Here is a 20,066-nt window from a genome sequence, read left to right on the forward strand (position 1 = left end):
AGGTACTAGCCTGTTGCACCCCCTATAACCACTGTGATTATTATTTGACCCTGCTGGTCATCTATGAGCGTTTGAACATCTTGAAGAACAATCTGGCCTTAATGGCCAAGGTACCCTTATAGTCTCCACCCGGAACAGCCAGAAGAGGACTGACCCCCCCCCCCCCAATTATTAATTAAGGGGACCTTAAAATTCATATGTTTTTCTGCAGGCCTTATAATAGATACGGTTGCTATGTGCCTAAAAACTCTACCACTATACGTTCCACACGCCATCTATTTTAGTCTTTGTGGTTATGCCCTAGCTGTTGCAAGAGTGTGCTTGCAGGCTAGGTCTGAGTCAGACCGAAACTAGATAAAGAGAAGTGTAACCACTGTCTGGTTTTGACATTTTGATCTTGTGTGACAGTGTACAATGCTAATGAATTCAGAGAAGCTACTGTACTAGGTTGTCTTATAAGGTAACCTCAGCATATTGCTGTATACATACATTGACGTAGGTGATCATACCACCAGGGAGTGATCACATGTATAAAATCAGCTGCGCTCTCAGGAGGGGTTGCAGAATTTGCTCTGAAACAAACATGCTGTGTTTCCGTTGTCAACTTCTGTCTGCAATTGCATTAATAAAGGTTTGATTGATTTACTTAAAGAAGATATTGTCTGATTGCTGATTTTACCAATAAGCCAATGATTGACAAGGAACCAAGGAACCTACCCCGACACTCTCTAGGTTTCTTCCTAGGTTCCTGCCTTTCTAGGGAGTCTTTCCTAGCCACCGTTCTACGACATCTGCACTGCTTGCTGTTTGGGGTTTTAGAATGAGTTTCTGTATAAGCACTTTGTGACATCTGCTGATGTAAAAAAAAAGGGCTTCATAAAAACATGTAATTTGATCTAAGAGGGAGTCTGCATGCGTTTACATAAGCGGGAGTATGTTTCATATCGCTCTGAGTTAGCCTGCAACTGTATGTGGGTTTGTATTTGTTTGTAGGCGTGTGACGAGATGTCGAGGTTTGAACTTTGCTGCAGATTGTAGGTGTGTGATGTGTAGCATGGAAATGTAGGCCTGAAACCTTAAGGTTTATGGAGGAGAGGGCTGGTATATTACTGTAAACAGCAGCATACTTGGGATCAAATAATAATTAAAAACATGAAAAATATACTTTGATCTAGCCTGCATAGGGTGCCAAATGTGGCTTTTGGGTCTACTGTATTGGTCAATTAAGCCAGACAAGTTCAATCAAGCACAGATTATTTCAAATACTATTTAGAAATGATTTGAACCTAGGTCTGAACATCAGGCCTTTGTAAGAATGCAGGAAGAGAGAGGTGGAGATAGAGTGGACCTGAAACCTTGAAAGTTACAGAGAGCTGTTATATTACTGTTACAGCAGCATACCTGGATTCAAATACTATTCAAAATAATTTCAAATACTGTGCTTGACTGAGCTTTCAGGTGCAGTGGAAACAGAAATTGCCCCCATCTGACACTCCAAGCGCTGTAAGTTTTTGAAAGATTTCAAATCATATTTGAACCTAAGACAGAACAGCAGGACTCTGTAAGACTTTATATTGATTTTTATGTAAACTATGCCTATTTAACTAGGCAAGTCAGTTAAGAACAAATTGTTATTTACAATTAGAGAGCCCTACCAGAATGCAAAAGGCCTCCTGCGGGGACAGGGGCTGTGATCTAAAAAAACAATATATATATATATACATATATATGGGACAAAACACACATCACGACAAGACAACAACATAGCATAGCAGCAACACATGAAAACACATTGGTAGCAACACAACATGGCAGCAGCACAAAACATGGTACAAAAATGATTGGACAGACAACAGCACAAAGGGCAAGAAGGTAGAGACAACAATACATCATGTGAAGCAGCCACAACTGTCAGTAAGCGTGTCCATGATTGAGTCTTTGAATGAAGAGATGGAGACAAAACGGTCCAGTTTGAGTGTTTTTTTTTTTTGCAGCTCGTTCCAGTCGCTATGGTGAAAGAGGAGCGATTACGATAGAGGAAACCAAGTCTAGATTTAATCTTTGCCTGCAGCTTTGATGTGCTGAGGGAAGGACAGTGTACCGTCTAGCCATATTCCCAAGTACTTGTATGAGGTGACTACCTCAAGCTCTAAAACTTCAGAGGTAGTAATCACACCGGTGGGGAGAGGGGCCTTCTTCTTACCAAACCACATGACCTGTTTTGGAGGTGTTCAAGACAAGGTTAAGGGCAGAGAAAGCTTGTTGGACACTAAGAAAATGTTGTTTTATTGCGTACAACACAAAATCTGGGGAGGTGCCGGCTGAGTATAAGACTGTATCATCTGCACATAAATGGATGAGAGAGCTTCCTACTGCTTGAACTCTGTTGTTGATGTAAATTGTGAAGAGTGTGGGGCGTAGGATTAAGTCTTGGGGTACTCCCTTGGTGAAAGGCAGTGGCTGAGCCTGAGACAGCAGATGTTCTGACTTTATATACGGCACTCTTTGAGAAAGGTAGTTGGCAAACCAGGCCAAAGACCCTTCAGAGACACCAATACTCCTTAGCCAGCCCACAAGAATGGAATGGTCTACCATATTAAAAGCTTCGGCCGGGGGATGGTAGGGGACGCCATGTGCGACTGACGTGTTTTCCGTTTGCTCCCGTGGTATTCTTAAAGTTTATGTGAATTCTGCAGCGGAACCGTATTTATTTTCAAATATTAATTTGGTGATCCCTTTCCGTAATAAACAAGACTACTTTGCTTCCGAATGTCAGCATGTCGACCAAACATAATGCCAAAAGCATGACTTTGAGAAAACCCGGCCTACAAGACCCGCTCTCATCACCGCCCTCTCCTGAGTCTGAGGGCCCGGGGGCGCACACTTTAACCGGGGGCGCGGCTTGGCCTGGTGGCGCTGAAATGAACATTCTCGAGGCCATCAAACTACTACGCTCTGAGATAGTTGAAATGAAAACACAAGTGGTTGCTACGATTGAGGCCAGAATACAGGAGGTCTCTGATACTTTAAAAGCAGATTTAACTATCCTGCGGAACGAGACTGTGCCAGCAATCACAATACTCAAAACAACAACTGCGTCACACACTACAACGATTGCGGCACTGGAGGCCTCCGCTACTAATGTCTCCGATTTAACTACATCCCTGGAGGCTGAAGTTAAACGCCTAGCTGCGGATTTCCCAGTTCTTGACAAGTCCTCACAACAAATACAGGCCCATCTAAATGTGCCCTACTTATTCAATCCTTTCTTCAGAAATATGCTATGTTTGAGGCCTGGTGTTTCATACATCCTACAGATGGACAATATTCCTTTTATTCTCATGTTCATCAAACATACTCCCGGATTGATTACTTCTTTTTGAACAAAAAACTTCTGCCTAACCTTCGACAGTCTACTTACGAGAGTATTGTTATCTCTGACCATTCACCATTAGTGCTTGAACTAGAGTTTCCCCAGCGACCTCCTATGTGTTATCAATGGCGTCTCAACCCCATTTTACTCTCAGATAAGGAGTTTGTCAATTTCATCTCTTCTGAAATCACCTTATTCCTAGAAACAAATTCAACACCAGGTATGTCCTGCTCTACCATATGGGAGTCTCTCAAAGCATACCTACGTGGCCAAATTATTTCTTATACAGCCAACCAAAACAGAGTTCGCTCCCAGCGGCTTCGGGACCTGAGCGAGTCCATAGCCACACTGGATGAGAAGTATGCTACGGATCCTTCCTCTGATCTGCATAAAGAGCGCCAACTACTCCAATCTGAATTTGATGAGCTTTCTACCAGGCAAGCTGAACAGTTACTCTTGCGAGCTCGATACAAAGTCTATGAAAAAGGCGACAAGGCCAGTAAACTCCTTGCGCATCAGATCCGTAAATCTGAGGCCTCACGTTTAATCCCACAAATAAGGACCCCGTCTGGTGCCACCACAGTTATACATAAAGAGATCAATGATCAATTTAAACAATTTTACTCTGCGCTATACACATCTGAATCCCCTCAAGACCCCTTGCTGATTGACTCCTTCTTTAATGGCTTGAATATGCCTTCAATTGATACAGACTCCCATGACTATCTAGAAGAAGAATTTACGCTTGAGGAGATTGCAACAGCAGTGTCCGCAATGAAAAGTGGTAAATCACCGGGTCCGGACGGTTTTCCAACCGAATTTTACAGGACGTTTTCTGATCTGCTTTGCCCATTCTTGTCTCGACTATCTGCAGAGTGCCTCAATACTTCAAAGCTACCGCCTAGTGTTTATCAGGCTTCAATTTCATTACTACTAAAGAAAAACAAAGACCCCTGGAATGTGGATCCTATCGCCCAATCTCGCTTTTAAACTGTGATTACAAAATCCTAGCTAAGCTTTTAGCCATCCGTATGGAAGGCTTGCTGCACCAAGTAATACACTCTGACCAGACTGGCTTTGTGAGAAATAGGCATTTATTTTTCAATATTAGGTGCCTTATGAATATACTGTACTCCCCAGCGTCGGAGGACCCGGAGGTGGTGGTCTCACTTGATGCCGAAAAAGCGTTTTACCGCATTGAGTGGGATTACCTAACAGCTGCCCTTTATAGATTTGGCTTTGGCCCCAAATTCATTGCGTGGATAAAGATTCTTTATTTTTCCCCCATGACTTCGGTACGGACTAATAACTTGTCCTCTGACTATTTTCCCTTGCACCGCGGATCCAGACAGGGTTGCCCACTCTCCCCCTTGTTGTTTGCTTTGGCAATCGAGCCTCTCGCCATTACACTACGCTCTAATGATGCCATTCAAGGCATAATCAGGGCGGGCTGGGAGCAGAAAGTCTCGCTTTATGCTGACGACCTCCTTTTGTTTATCTCCAACCCCGATACCTCATTGCCACGTGCCCTATCTGTTCTTAAAAAGTTTGGATCAATCTCAGGGTACAAGCTGAATCTAGGCAAGAGTGAGCTTTTTCCGGTAAACAAGGCTGCTTTAAAGTGCTCTTTTACAAGTTCTCAGTTTAGTTTTGTCCGGGATCAATTCACTTACTTTCAGAGTAAAAGTGACAAGGAAATATTCAAATTTGTTTCAGGAAAACTTTGTTGCTCTAGCAGACAGATTGAAACAATCTTTTACTTTTTGGAATTCGCTACCCCTTTCTCTTATCGGAAGGATTAATGTCATTAAAATGAATGTGTTGCCCAAATTTTTATATTTATTTCAATGTTTACCCATTTTTATTCCAAAATCTTTTTTTATTTCACTGGATCATACATTCATGCATTTTATTTGGGATGGCAAGGTACCACGGATTGGTAGAAAACATTTACAGAAGCCTAGGTCATTGGGGGGTTTAGCTCTACCAAATTTTCGGACATACTACTGGGCTGCAAATTTCAGAGCCGTTCTGTACTGGCTGCAGACTGATCCTGCTGGCCCTAGACCACTCTGGGTCCAGATGGAGTCTGAATCGTGTAAACCTGCAGCACTTTCCTCTGTGCTGTGCTCGTCTCTCCCAGTGTCCCAAGGCAAAAGGTGTGTCAACCCAATTGTAAAGCAGTCTCTTAAAATTTGGAATCAGTTCCGTTTAGCCTTTAACCTCCGAGGCTTTTCTCTATCAGGCCCAATCAATCAGAACATTTTATTTCCTCCATCTTTGAATGATGGGGCTTTTGGCATTTGGCACTCACTAGGCCTCTCCTCGCTAGCCCAATTATTCTTTGATGATACATTTGCCTCTTTTTTTCAGCTGCAGGAAAAGTTCAATCTCCCCCAATCCCACTTTTTCCGCTATCTCCAGACTAGAAACTTTGTCAGGGCTAACACACCTGGATTTCCCAATAGGCCTGCGAATACAGCTATAGAGAGCATCTTGGAGCTGAACAAGCTTCCTTGGGGCGCAATTTCAGATGTATATGCAATCATTCATGACTTACAGAACCCTTCTTTGGTGCCTTTAAAGACTCGATGGGAAAAGGATTTGGGGGAGGAACTTGGGGAAGACGCTTGGGAATCTGTGCTGCACAGGGTGCACTCGTCCTCTTTTAGCACTAGACACAGCCTTCAATTCAAGGTGGTTCACCGTATCCACTGGTCGGGAGCCAAACTTGGAAGAATATTCTCTGATTTTGATCCTACCTGTGTCACATGTAAAGTGGAACCAGCCACACTGTTGCATATGTTTTGTGGCTGTCATAAACTGTCAGGTTTCTGGGAATTAATATTTAAATATTTCTCTGATATATATGACACTGTTATATATCCGTCTCCCCTTACAGCCCTTTTTGGAGTACTGCCCATGGGTATATCCCCCTATCAAGAATCCAGTCGGACACTGTTGCTTATACAACTCTTTTAGCTAGACGGCTAATACTACAGAACTGGAAGATGGCAGCTCCCCCATCTTATAAATATTGGGTGAGGGATGTGTTGTGCTCTCTGAAACTAGAAAAAATCAAATTCAATTCACGTGGGAACACCAAACTGTTTAATGAGGCTTGGGCTCCATTCCGGTCTTACTTTAAATAGTCCATCCTCTGATGGCATTCCAATTAATACTAAAATAAGTCGGAGGAGCCTCTCTCTGTGTTTTTGCTGGGGGGGGGCATTAAGGTCCATGTGCTTATTGATTGTGATCCACAGATGCCTTGTTCATCTTGCTCGGGCAGAGACTGAAGTGTGAGCTTGTTTTTCCCAGTTATTTTTACACTTTGTTCACGCCTACATGAATAATCATTTTATTTTTTTTATTTTAAAGCATTGTAAAAAAAAAACCTGTCCAATGGATGGTCGGTCTGTGGCCATGACTCTCTGTGAGTGGTTGCATTTCTCCACCCTTATCCCTTGACTGTTTACAGGAACAATGGTGAGGTGTTTGCTCTGTCCCTATACTATGGATTGCACTTTAACCTCTGTAGCCTTCTGCCTGGTATGTTTAACTTGTCTAAAGTATGGTATCTTTAAAGCTATTTTTTTATTTGTATTTTTATTTGTATTTTATTTATATTGCTTTGTCTTGTCTATGTGTGTGTGTGTGTGTGTAAAACTTAATAAACAGAGTTTTAAAAAAAATTAAAAAGCTTCGGCTAAGTCAATAAAAATAGCCCTTAAAATCAAGGGCAATGGTGACATCATTTAGGACCTTTAAGGTTGCAGTGACACATCCATAACCTGAGCGGAAACCAGACCGCATACCCGAGAGAATACTACAGACATCACGAAAGCCAGTCAGTTGATTATTGACACGTTTTTCCAACACTTTTGATAAACAGGGCAAAAAATAAATTGGCCTATAACAGATAGGATCAGTTTGATATCCCCCTTTAAATAAAAGACACACCGTGGCTGCCTTCCAAGCAATGGGACCGGTTAAAAAGCTCAGAGATAGGCTTGACGATTATATGGGCAGTAACCTTAAAGAAGCAAGGGTCTAAACCATCTGAACCAGATGTTTACTGGGGGTCAAGTTTAAGGAGCTCCTTTAGCACCTCGGACTCAGAAACCGCCTACAGGGAGATACTTTGTAGTGGGTCAGGGGAAAAAGACGGAGGAGCATAGTCACATTAGAAGGGGTGGGAGGTGAGGAAATGTTGGACAGGCAAGGAGACATGGCATAGTCAAATAGGAATCCTGACTTAATGAAGTGGTGATTAAAGAGCTCAGGATGTGCTCCTTTTCAGCAGCAACCACATAATCAGGTAACATGATGAACGGTGAACAGATCGCCAGGTGGAATCCAAGCAGCAGTGCAGCAGGCAATGGGGAGTAGGTGTCAGACCCACTTGGGAGAAGCTATTTTCGGGAGGCAGATTCCTTGTAGAAAATCCCAGCTAACGTAGCTAGTATGTCTCCGTCCATTTTTTGAGTTTTCACACCTCTCACTTCACACTTTAATTTCAGTCAGATTATTTCCTAGCAGATTAGTAGCCTTATTTATTAAGCTTCATATAACAAAATTACCTCGAGATTGTCTTTTACTTTTTGGCTTCAGAAAGTAGGTTCAGTCTGAACATTACTCATGCAATTTTGTTTTGGATGGTATTTCCAGGTTCCGATATGTTTCTTCTGCAGGTCTTCGGCTTGTTAGAGGTATTTTTCCATGATAGTACTCGGTAGTACTAGTAGTCCATTCAGGTAATTTTGTCCAAAATCAAGGTTTTGGGTATTGAATTGTGAATTGCAACAAACGCTGACACTAATCCAAGTTATCCAAGTATATCGGACCAAATTAGGAAAGACAAGCATTGTAATTTTGAATTCCGTAAAGTCAGGGTGGAAGAGGGAAAAAATGATTGTTGTCTATCAACAATGACAAGCCACTGGGGTCTGACTATCTGGATGGAAAATTACTGAGGACAATAGCAGACGATTTTGCCACATCTTCAATTTAAGCCTACTAGAAAGTGTGTGCCCTCAGACTTGGAGGAAAACTAAAGTCATTCCGCTACCCAAGAATAGTAAAGCCCCATTTACTGGCTCAAATAACTGGCAAATCAGCCTGTTACCAACCCATAGTAAAATTCTGTAAAAAATGGTGTTTGACCAGATAAAATGCTATTTCACAGTACACAAATTGACAACAGTCTTTCAGCAAGCTTATAGGGAAGGACACTCAACAAGCACAGCAATTCCACAAATGACTGGCTGAGAGAAATTGATGATAAAATGATTGTGGGGACTGTCTTGTTAGACGTCAGTGCAGATTTTGACATTATCAATCATTGTCAGCTGCTGGAAAAACATATGTGTTATGGCTTTACTGTGGATAAAGCTTCCCCAGGGTAGCTGTTTAGGCCCCTTGCTTTTTTCAATCTTTACAAACAACATGCCACTGACTTAGAGTAAAGCCAGAGTGTCTATGTATGTGGATGACTCAACACTATACACCTAAGCTACCACAGCGACTGAAATGACTGCAACACTTAACAAAGAGCTGCTGTTAGTTTCAGAGTGGGTGGCAAAGGATTTGTTAGACCAAATTATTTCTAAAACGAGAGGCATTGTATTTGGGACAAATCGTTCACTAAACCCTGAACCTCAACTAAATCTTGTAATAAATAACGTGGAAATTGAGCAAGTTGAGATGACTAAACTGCTTCGAGTAAGCCTGGATTGTAAACTGTCATGGTCAAAGCGTATTGATACAACAGTAGCTAAGATGGGGAGAAATCTGTCCATAATAAATATGCCACACTCTGCCATCTTAACAACACTATCAACATGGCAGGTCCTACAAGCCCTAGTTTTATACCACCTTGACGACTGTTCAGTTGTTTGGTCAGATGCTACAAAAAAAGGACTGCAATTGGCTCAGAACAGGGAAGCACGGCTGGACCTTGGATGTACACAGAGAGCTAATATTAATCAAATCCATGTCAATCTCACCTGGCTCAAAGTGGAGGAGAGATTGACTTCATCACTACTTGTATTTATGAGAGGTATTGACATTGTAACGATGTACACTGAGAAGCAAGCTCAGGGAGTGAATACATTGAATTAATTAACAAATGAACAAAACAAGACACACAAACAGCGCACCAACATGAAACAGGAATAATGACAACTGGGGAAGAAACCAAAGGGAGTGACATATAAAGGGCAGGTAATCAAGGAGGTGATGGAGTCCAGGTGAGTGTCATTATGCGCGTACCGCTGGTGACAGGTGTGCGCCATAATGAGCAGCCCGGTGACCTAGAAGCCAGAATGGGAGCACACAGGCACACAGCTCGGACACCCATGCATACCCCACAAGATATGCCACAAGAGGTCTCTTCACAGTACCCAAGTCCAGAACAGACTATGGGAGGCACACAGTACTACATTGAGCCATGACTACATAGAACTCTATTCCACATCAAGTGACTGATGCAAAACAGTCAAATTATATTTAAAAAACAGATAATAAACACTTTACGGAACAGCGGGTACTGTGAAGCAACACAAACATAAGCATAGACGCATGCATGCACACACACGATAACGTACACACTATACACACACATACACATGGATTTAGAACTGTAGATGTGGTGGAATAGGGGCCTAAGGGCACACAGTGTGTTGCAAAATCGGTGAACGTATTGTAATGTTTTTTTAATTGTATAAACTGCCTTAATTTTGCTGGACCCCAGGAAGAGTTACTGCTGCCAGCAGCTAATGGGGATCCATAATAAATACACAAATTGGAATGAAGGGTTTGATGTTGAGGTTTAGTATCCTGTATAAGTCCTTGCAAAATAAAATCTAGTTTATCTACATTTATCCAACTCTAATTCCATATTTTTGCAGAAGAACTCATGGGCCCATGCTCGCTGTGTTACTTTGCATATCACTTCATAAAGCTGGAGGGAGAGGTGGGCCTTAAATCCTTGAGGGTTACAGAGGGTTGTTATATTACTGTAAACAGCAGCAGCTGCTTTTCAGGTCTCTGTGAGAGGGCAGGCAGGGAGAGGGGTCTAAAACTGCCATGCAGGGAGATGTAGCTGGCCTTTCACTGAACAGCTGGCCTTTCACTGCATGGCTGAAAACCTGAACTAACAACAACAAATACTGTCCTCACTATCTATTCTAAAAACATGTTAATTAAGGAATTCTGGAATACATACTGCCCACATACTAGCTATGCTCTGAGTACATCTTCATTAAGGAACTATGGGATATGTAGTGCTCTAGGGGAGGAGTACGCAGCTACATTTGGCCGAAGGAAGATTTTTGTCAGAGAGAAAATAATTATAAAAACAATTCGTTTTGAGGCCGATTGCATGCACTGCCAAATTCTCTAAACTGGAAGTGGCTTATGGTAAAGAAATGAACAGTCATTTCTCTGGCAACAGCTACACTAACATTCAAAAGCACAGTTTTTTGACCATTAAAATAGCATCAAATTGATCAGAAATACAGCGTAGACATTGTTAATGCTGTAAATTACTATTGTAGCTGGAAATGGCAGATTTTTAATGGAATTTCTATATAGGCTTACAGAGGTACATTATCAACAACCATCACTACTGTGTTCCAATGGCACATTGTGTTAGCGTAAAAGGCTAATGGATCATTAGAAAACCCTTTTGCAATTATGTTAGCACAGCTGAAAACTGTTGTTCTAATTAAAGAAGCAATAAAACTGGCCTTCTTTAGACTAGTTGAGTATCTGGAGCATCAGCATTTGTGGGTCCAATTACAGGCTCAAAATGGCTAGAAACAAAGAACTTTCTTCTGAAACTCATCTTGTTCTGAGAAATTAAGGCTAATCCATGCGAGAAATTGCCAAGAAACTGAAGATCTCGTACAACGCGGTGTACTACTCCCTTCAAAGAACAACGCAAACTGGCTCTAACCAGAATAGAAAGGGGAGTGGGAGGCCCCGGTGCACAACTGAGCAAGAGGACAAGTACATTAGAGTGTCTAGTTTGAGAAACAGACGCATCACAAGTCCTCAACTGGCAGCTTCATTAAATAGTACCCGCAAACACCAGTCTCAGCGTCAACAGTGAAGAGGCGATACCGAGATGTTGGCGTTCTAGGCAGAGTTCCTCTGTTCAGTCTCTGTGTTCTTTTGCCTATATTTTCTTTTTATTGGCCAGTCTGAGATATGTATTTTTCTTTGCAACTTTGCCTAGAATGCCAGCATCCCGGAGTCGCCTCTTCACTGTTGACGTTGAGACTGGTGTTTTGCGGGTACTATTTAATGAAGCTGCCATTTGAGGACTGATTCTCATGTAAAATAGCCTTTAGAGTGTCTAAAATATCCCCCATGATATTTGTTTTGGATAGAAATGCTCAAAATTACCAGGAAGTTTGAAAAGACAGGCTGATTGGGCAGGGAGCTTAAATTTATGATCTCGCCTTGACTAACAGCGCTTTTAAACAACTATGTCAAGCAACTTGGATGCAGTGAGCAGTGTTGCAGTAAAATCATCTCAAGCTAATTTGGTGATACACAAAGAAACTCATACAACATCAAAATTGCTTAAATGAGGTCAGGTTAAAAAAAAATCGATGTGTTTATATTTACACAGTAACTTCGGAAAGTATTCGGACCACTTGACTTCTTCCACATTTTATTACGCTCCAAATTCCTCACCAATCTACACAGAATACTCCATAATGACAAAATGAAAACAGGCTTTTAGAAATGTTAGCAAATGTATTAAAAAAAGGAGAAAAAAATACCTTAGTTACATAAGTATTCAGACCCTATGCTATGAGACTTGAAATTGAGCTCAGGTGCTTCCAGATTCCATTGATCATCCTTGAGATTGGAGTTCAGTTATTGGAGTCCACCTGCGGTAAATTAAATGGATTGGACATGATTTGGAAAGGCACACACCTGTCTATATAAGGTCCCACTTTTGACAGTGCATGTCAGAGCAATTGTCCGTAGAGCTTCTTAACAGGATTGTATTGAGGCACAGATCTGGGGAAGGGTACCGAAACATTTCTGCAGCATCGAATGTCCCCAAGAACACAGTGGCTTCCATCATTCTTAAATGGAAGATGTTCGGAACCACCAATACTCATCCTAGAGCTGGCCGCCAGACCATACTGAGCAATCGGGGGTGAAGGGCCTTGGTCAGGGAGGAGACCAAAAATCTGACGGTCACTCTGACAGAGCTCTAGAGTTCCTCTGTGGAGATGGGAGAACCTTCCAGAAGGACAAGCATCTCTGCAGGACTCCACCAATCAGGCCTTTATGGTACAGTAACCAGATGGAAGCCACTCCTCAGTGAAAGGCACATGACATCCCGCTTGGAGGTTGCCAAATGGCACCTAAAGATTCTCAGACCATAAGAAACAAGATTCTTTGGTCTGATGAAAACAATGAATGACAAGCGTTACGTATGGAGGAAACCTGGCACCATCCCTATGGTGAAGCACAGTGGCTAAAGCATCATTATGTGAGGATGTTTTTCAGCAGCAGGGACTAGGCAACTAGTCAGGAACGAGGAAAAGATTAATGGAACAAAGTACAGAGGGATCCATGATGAAAATCTGCTCCAGAGCGCTCAGGACCTCAGACTGGGGCGAAGGTTCACCTTCCAACAGGACAATCACCCTAAGCACACAGCCAAGACAACGCAGGATTGACTTCCGGACAAGTCTCCCGATCAAACATAATAATCTCTGGGGAGACCTGAAAAAACCTGTGTAGCAATGCTGCCCAAGCGACCTGACAGTGCCTGCAGAGAATGGGAGAAACTCCCTAAATACAGGTGTGCCAAGCTTGTAGTGTCATACCCAAGAAGACTTGATGCTGTAATCACTGCCAAAGGTGCTTCAACAAAGTACTGAGTAAAAAGTTTGAATAATTATGTAAATTTGTAAAATATTTCAGTTTTGTATTTTTAATAAATTCGCAACAATGTCTAAACCTGTTTTTGCTTTGTCAAAATTGTGTATTAAGTTGAGATTCAATCAATTTCAGAATAAGGCTGTAATATAACATCATTGGGAGAAAAGTCAAGGGGTCTGAATGCTTCTCAAAGGCACTGTATATCCCATTTGGCATGTCTCTTGTGATGTTATCACAGCAACACTGATTGATGTGTTGACTTGACAACTGCGTCAGAGTTTTGAACAACCCTCCCCACTTTTGTTCCATGCTGGCTGAAGACCTAGCTAGCCAGTAACTAGCAAACACCAGACACAGATGAAAGGGGAAACCTATACGTATCTTTTCCATAGATGAACTGGGTAAACTTTTAATGGTGCACTATTTGCAGAGACACTACAGTCAAATGTTGGCACCAGTAGAGTAGCTCCTAGCTATATAAACCACGCCCCTCTGCAAACACGCCTTCTCTGACCTTGGTTACAAGGCGGTACTTATTTACATTTCTCAACCTGAAACGTTCTCTGTAGATCCTTTTGAAGAACCATACATGTTTTTAAAATTCTGGTCAGCCATCTCATATTGTTAAAATTCCATTGGTATTATTGTGTTAATTGACAAGTTGAATCAAGAGAGCTAGCTCTGGAACAGCTGGGGATCCCTGAGGAGAGCATTAAAGAAATACATTTAAAACAAACCATTCTCAATTGACAGAAGCCCATACATGAGTGTTTCACACAACCCTACCACTAACCATAGACATAATATGCACTTGCATAACACAACACCTTGGATGAACTGGAATGACCACACAAACCACACACCAAAATATCTTAATGAGCCACCTCCCCTCCATTTGAATTATCACTGAAAGAGCAAAGAACCATTTTGTGAACTGTAAATAACCATTGAAGAGCTCAAAGGGTTATTTGAGTCATTATGGTTCCACATAGAACCCTCACCCTTCCCAAAGAAACTTTGAAGAACTCAATGTATTTTGTGGGTATGTGTGTAATGCTGTGTAATGCAAAAGGATGGGCAAAACAGGACACAATTCAGACAGAAAGTACAGTGATCAGTGTATGAAAATAAACTACAAAACACTTGTTTTTCTTATGTTATTTTATTAAAATACATACTCAAATACAAAAATACTTTTGCAAGTAATGGTTGCAAAAATGTTTCTTGTTATAACTGTGATATGTTGTTGTTAATCTACCTTAGTTGAGCAAGTCACTCTGGATAAGAGTGTCTGCTAAATGACCAAAATGTAAATGTATATGTGAAAATGAACATACCAAAATCAACAACAAAGCACACTGGGGTACTATTAATGGCCTTGTTTCAGGACAGATCTCATTAGAATAATACTCAGCAGGCTTTGCAATTTTTACAAAAAAAATAGACATTTTAGTCATTTACCAGACGATCTTATCCAGAGTGGTTTACAATTAGTGCATCCATGTTAAGATAGCTAGGTGAGACAACAACATATCAAAATCGTATCAAGTATATTTTCCCTCAGCAAAGTATTTATCAACATTTTTATCTATACAGTAACAGTCAAAAGTTTGGACACACCTACTCATTCCAAGGTTTTTCTTTATTTGTACTATTTTCTACATTGCAGAATAATAGTGAAGACATCAAAATGATGAAATGACACATATGGAATCGTGTAGTAACCAAAAAAGTTATATTTTATATTTGAGATTCTTCAAAGTAGCCACCCTTTGCCTTGATGACAGCTTTGTACACTCTTAGCATTCTTTCAACCAGCTTCATGAGGTAGCCACCTGGAATGCATTTCAATTAACAAGTGTGCCTTTTTAAAAGTTAATTTGTGGAATTTATTTCCTTCTTAATAATGTATTTGAGACAATCAGGTGTGTTGTAAAAAGGTAACAGTGGAATACAGATGATAGCCCTATTTGGTAAAATACATAGTCCATATTATGGCAAGAACAGGTCAAATAAACAAGGAGAAATGACGTGAAGGTCAGTCAATGAGGAACATTTCTATAACCTTTAAAGTTTCTTCAAGCGCAGTCGCAAAAACCATCAAGTGCTATGATGAAACTGTCTCTCATGAGGACCGCCAGAGGAAAGGAAGACCCAGATTTATATGAATTAAATGCACCTCAGAAATTGCAGCCCAAATAAATGCTTCAGAGTTCAAGTAACCGACACATCTCAAAATCAACTGTTGAAGAGGAGACTGTGTGAGGCCTTCATGGTCGAATGGATGCAAAGACACCACTACTGAAGGTCACCAATACGAAGAAGAGACTTTGCTTGGGCAAAGTAACACGAGCAATGGACATTAGACCAGTGGAAATTTGTCCACAGATCTGATGAGTACAGATTTTTGGTTCCAACCGCCCTGTCTTTGTGAGACGCAGAGTGAGTGAACGGATGTATTTTTTTAAATGACACCTTGAGGCAGACCAGTCCCTGCCTAGTAAATTCAGATCTGTCCCTAACATTAATCCAATCTGAAATGAATTAAATGTTGAGACCTGTGGTTGAATTTGAATTAAAATAAGGTTCAAATTTGGTAGAATATTGTGTGGTCTATGTTTGTGCATTGCCAAATAGATGTCCACATAATGTATTCATGTTGACAGGATTACTATGTTGAACTAATGTCCATTCTGCTTGTTAACCAGTTGTCAACTTGTTCATGCCTAGGGAGATAGGACTGTGTACAGACAAAAAAAAATGTATTAGGGTTCCTCAAGAGTTCTTTGGGAAGGGTGCTGGTTCTATGTGGAACCATAATGACTCAAGAACCCTTTGAGCTCTTCAATGGTTCTTTACAGTTCACATAAGGGTTCTTTGCTCTTTTAGTGATACTTAAAATGTAGGGGAGGTGGCTCATTAAGATATTTTGGGGCTCTTTTTGTGCAACCGTGAGTGAGAGTGTCCTTCTAGTTTATCTAACGTGTTGTGTTATGCTCCTCTATATGATTTTTGGGCAGTGGCATATCTTGTGAAAGATTTTGCATGGCCTAGCGTCAATTGAAAATGGTTGACTAAATCAGTCAGAGTTCCTCTATGCTCTCCTCATGGACCCCCAGCTGTTCCAGAGGTAGCTCACTTGATTCAACTCAACACCTATGAATTTACAGCAACACAGAACCTTTCAGATTGATATTGGTTATTTATAGAACCCTTCTCCATAAAATAAACAGTTATTTATAAAGGTTCTAAAAATTACCATAAAAAAGTGTTATATATATAGCCCCAAAAAGGATTGTAACCATAGCGGAGCTCTTTTTTTAGTTCTATAAAGAACCTTTTTAATGGTTTAATGGAAAGGGTGTTTTATAGTGTCATACGGGTTCCATTTAGAACGTCATGAGCATGGTTCTTTATAGAACCTTGAAAAAAGTGTTCTATATAGCACCAAAACGGGTTCCACTATGCTTACAAGCCAAATAACCCCCAATCTGGTACTATTTAGAGCCATTCTTTTGTTGTCTGTAGGTCTCTGGGAACAGACACACGTGTAGTTTTGGGAAACATAAATATTTGCTAGAATATCTGTGTAACCCTATATGTAAACATGTGTGCAAAAGAAAATGGGATTTTACTTTAAACTATAGATTAAAATGTGCACAATGTGAGTTAAAGGCAACTTCCTCACAACAATAAACCAACCATCAGCACCATGGACAGCACCACCATAAGCATCTCCCAGAAGTGCTGTGTGGGTGGTTCAGACGAGAACAACACTTGACAACATTCTTCTATCACATTACAGCCGTGGATACATTTTTGGTGACTGGATCAATTTGTTGTGTAATGGTTTATACCAGACAAATACAATTAGAATGAAGACCTCCCTATTCCTATCAGAAGTCAAATTCTTACTGCTCGTTTGGACATCTTCAAAGGACCAGCTGTGCCGTGCTACTTGATATGCAATCATCTTTGACTGATTATTCACACAAAAAAACGACACATCCAGAATAACGATACACCTAGCAGACAAAGCACAAAGATTCGATTTGGAATTAAAAACATTCTGACATAACCCTAACCTGCACATTGATTATTTGGATGGGTATATTTGTCATTCATTTATTACATTTGCTCATTATTTATACGTGTGTAATATATTTGTATATTGACACACATTTGTGCGTTTAGGATTTTGTATATCTCTGTATCCCTGCGCGTTAAACAGAGAGCCCCGGTAGGGTCAGGCTGTGTGACATTCATTGGGCGCTTCTGGCGCTATCTGCGCCGGTGTAGCACAATGTATCCACATCATCGCCATGTAATCCCACCCGTTAATCTGTTTAAATGCGGAAACTGTATGATTTACCGGAGCTCTGTCTAGCGAGCAGGCACTGGGTAGCCTCTTAATCTTTTATCGGACCAATTAACCGCCCGCCACGTTGTAGCTTTAATACAGAGGGGAAAATGGCGTGTGTTTAAACCTACTTGGGTGAGTTCTGTGCCCATCAAGACGAGGACGATAAGACTCAGGATCTTGCTCGAGGGCTGCATCTCTTGCCTCCGGTGTGTGGAACGTACCAATGCTCTCACATGCAGATCGGTTCCTTTGCGTCCCCCGCACGGCAGTCCTCTCCTCTCCGCTCCCTCCTAGCGCTGAGGTCGATCGACGTCTGTTTATCACTCAGCAATCAAAAAGTAGAAAGAGATAAACCTGTGCGGAATCACAGTCTCTTCGCATATTAAAAAAAAAATCTCGGCTCCTCTCGGTCTCCGTGTTTCTGCTCTCCCTCTTTCGTCCTCCCTTTCGTCCTCTAATCGCCACTACGGGTTCTGATAAACATTTGCGAAGGAAGACGTTGGTTTACGGAAAGCTGCACCGGTTACTCAAATTTTGCCAAAACTTTGCTCCCCTGCCTCGAGCCTCAGAATAGCGATTGGTGAAAAAATGTGAGAGACGGCGGAGCTGTCCACGGTGTTGAACCAGGAAGTGACATGCCAGAGCGTGGGAAAATCAAACAGGGAGCGCACGAGAGATATGAAAGGAGGCCTAATATTTGATTTTTTAGTATCATGTCCCTCAATTCTACTATTTAATTTATTTGTCACAGGTTTATTAAACTAAAGCTGCCCTGTCTGTGTTCTAGATAGTCTATTTAGTCCATTGGGAGTTTCTTCTTTGATTTGGCTCATATTCCAAAATAATGGTATTCATTTCACATTCATTTCACATATACCTCTGTTCATTGATATTGAAATAAGATATGACCATAGTCTGTAGACATGACCATAGTCTGTAAGGCTGAAATCGTGTGTTCGTTTGTAAATTGAGAAATTGATCAAGCAACACTGGCGGTAACAGTGGCTTCACTGTCAAAATAGAAATACTCAAAACACTGGGATTATGTAATGTTGTTTGTGTTGCATGAAACCATGAAAACTAGTGCAGATATCTCGTTTTTTGGAAGGTGTTTGAATGTAAACCGAATGTAAGTGTTACGATGCACAGAAAGTGTTTTAAAAAAATGGAATAGCATTATTCTGAAACACCCAGAGTGGTTCTTCAATCTGAATATTAGTGTTTTTAAGAGAGGGTTTTGAAAACACTTTGAGTTTCAGTGTATGTAAAATGCAGCATCAAAACAAACATAAATATATATTTTTAGCAGACTGTGTGAGACTGAGAAATGCAAACGGTTTCTACCTTAAATATTGATTAATGATAAGGGTCTACGAAGAAATGTTTGTTGTGGAATTCTAATTCTAACTATATTTTATGAGAATAACCAAAGATAGAGAAAATGAAGTTATTGAACTCATTGGAAGTCTGTTTTTAATATCCTTGCACTTCCTATTTTGCCCTGTGGCTCTGTTTTTCGAGGACTGTAGGTAATTCAAAATGTTCAGACTTCATTGTTATTTTACACAATGTTGCATGCATGCTTGAAGAAAGAAAAGTATACCTCTATATTAGTATTAAGCAACTCGTTGTGCCATGAGGCATAATTGCTCATGATGAACAGATTTAAAAACCGTCAGGCAAAATGAAGTTCAACGATGAGACGACCCATTCCCACATTTCTAGCTTGTGATGTTGGAGGCTAATACCGTATCCTGCCATGTTTCTGGAAAACCTGCAGTTGCTCCTGGGGGATCGAGAACTGTGCCTGCCAAAATGGGTTAAACGGGCAAATGATCAGATGCATAAATCAATGTTAAACATTAAAATACTCCAAAATAAGCGATCAGATAATGTCCTCGACAGAACTTGAAACCCCAAAATAATGTTTAGGAGCTTCAGAGAGAGGAAACGACACCAAAAGAGGAAGTATCTAACCGAACTCGAAACACCAAAACAGGTGTTGCAGAACACTTGATTAAGTGGTGTTAAGTCACACCAAGTAATGTTTCAAAACATCTCAGGATAATGTGTTTCAATACTCCAGCAAAGCTAAGGTTTCGGCTCCTTCGCATCGATTACAGCTCAGTTGCCACTTGTTTTGGTGTTATGAAACACTTCATTTTAACAGTGTTCATGCTGTGTGGTAGGCTGCAACTACAGCCTGTTCTTGAACGCTTTTACCCAACTGCACACTAGGGATATCGCAGTTCATGAAATTGACTGCGACCGTAGTTGGAATTGAAAGTGCAGTTCAACACTTTTTATCCGAATGCCTTCCTCTCGTAGCCATATGTGATGGACAATGTGTTAAAGTGCTGTGTGTCAGCTCGAAGAGGGTTTTATAGACTTTTATAAGACTGTCACTGGAAGCTG

At 41.0% G+C, this 20,066-nt stretch overlaps 1 protein-coding gene across 1 annotated transcript in view; it reads right to left on the minus strand.

Annotated features, from left to right (window-relative positions):
• LOC118385395 (noelin-like) overlaps positions 1-18,290 on the minus strand; it is a 56,258-nt gene extending 37,968 nt beyond the window's left edge. Inside the window, exon 1 of the mRNA XM_035772515.2 lies at positions 17,780-18,290. Within this exon, the coding sequence (XP_035628408.1) occupies positions 17,780-17,845 (66 nt within the window). The 5' untranslated portion in view covers positions 17,846-18,290. The remainder of the gene's footprint in view (positions 1-17,779) is intronic.
• Positions 18,291-20,066: the final 1,776 nt, after the last annotated feature.

This window comes from Oncorhynchus keta, chromosome 6, assembly GCF_023373465.1.
Source record: "Oncorhynchus keta strain PuntledgeMale-10-30-2019 chromosome 6, Oket_V2, whole genome shotgun sequence".
In the NCBI taxonomy this organism is placed as follows: Eukaryota; Metazoa; Chordata; class Actinopteri; order Salmoniformes; family Salmonidae; genus Oncorhynchus; species Oncorhynchus keta.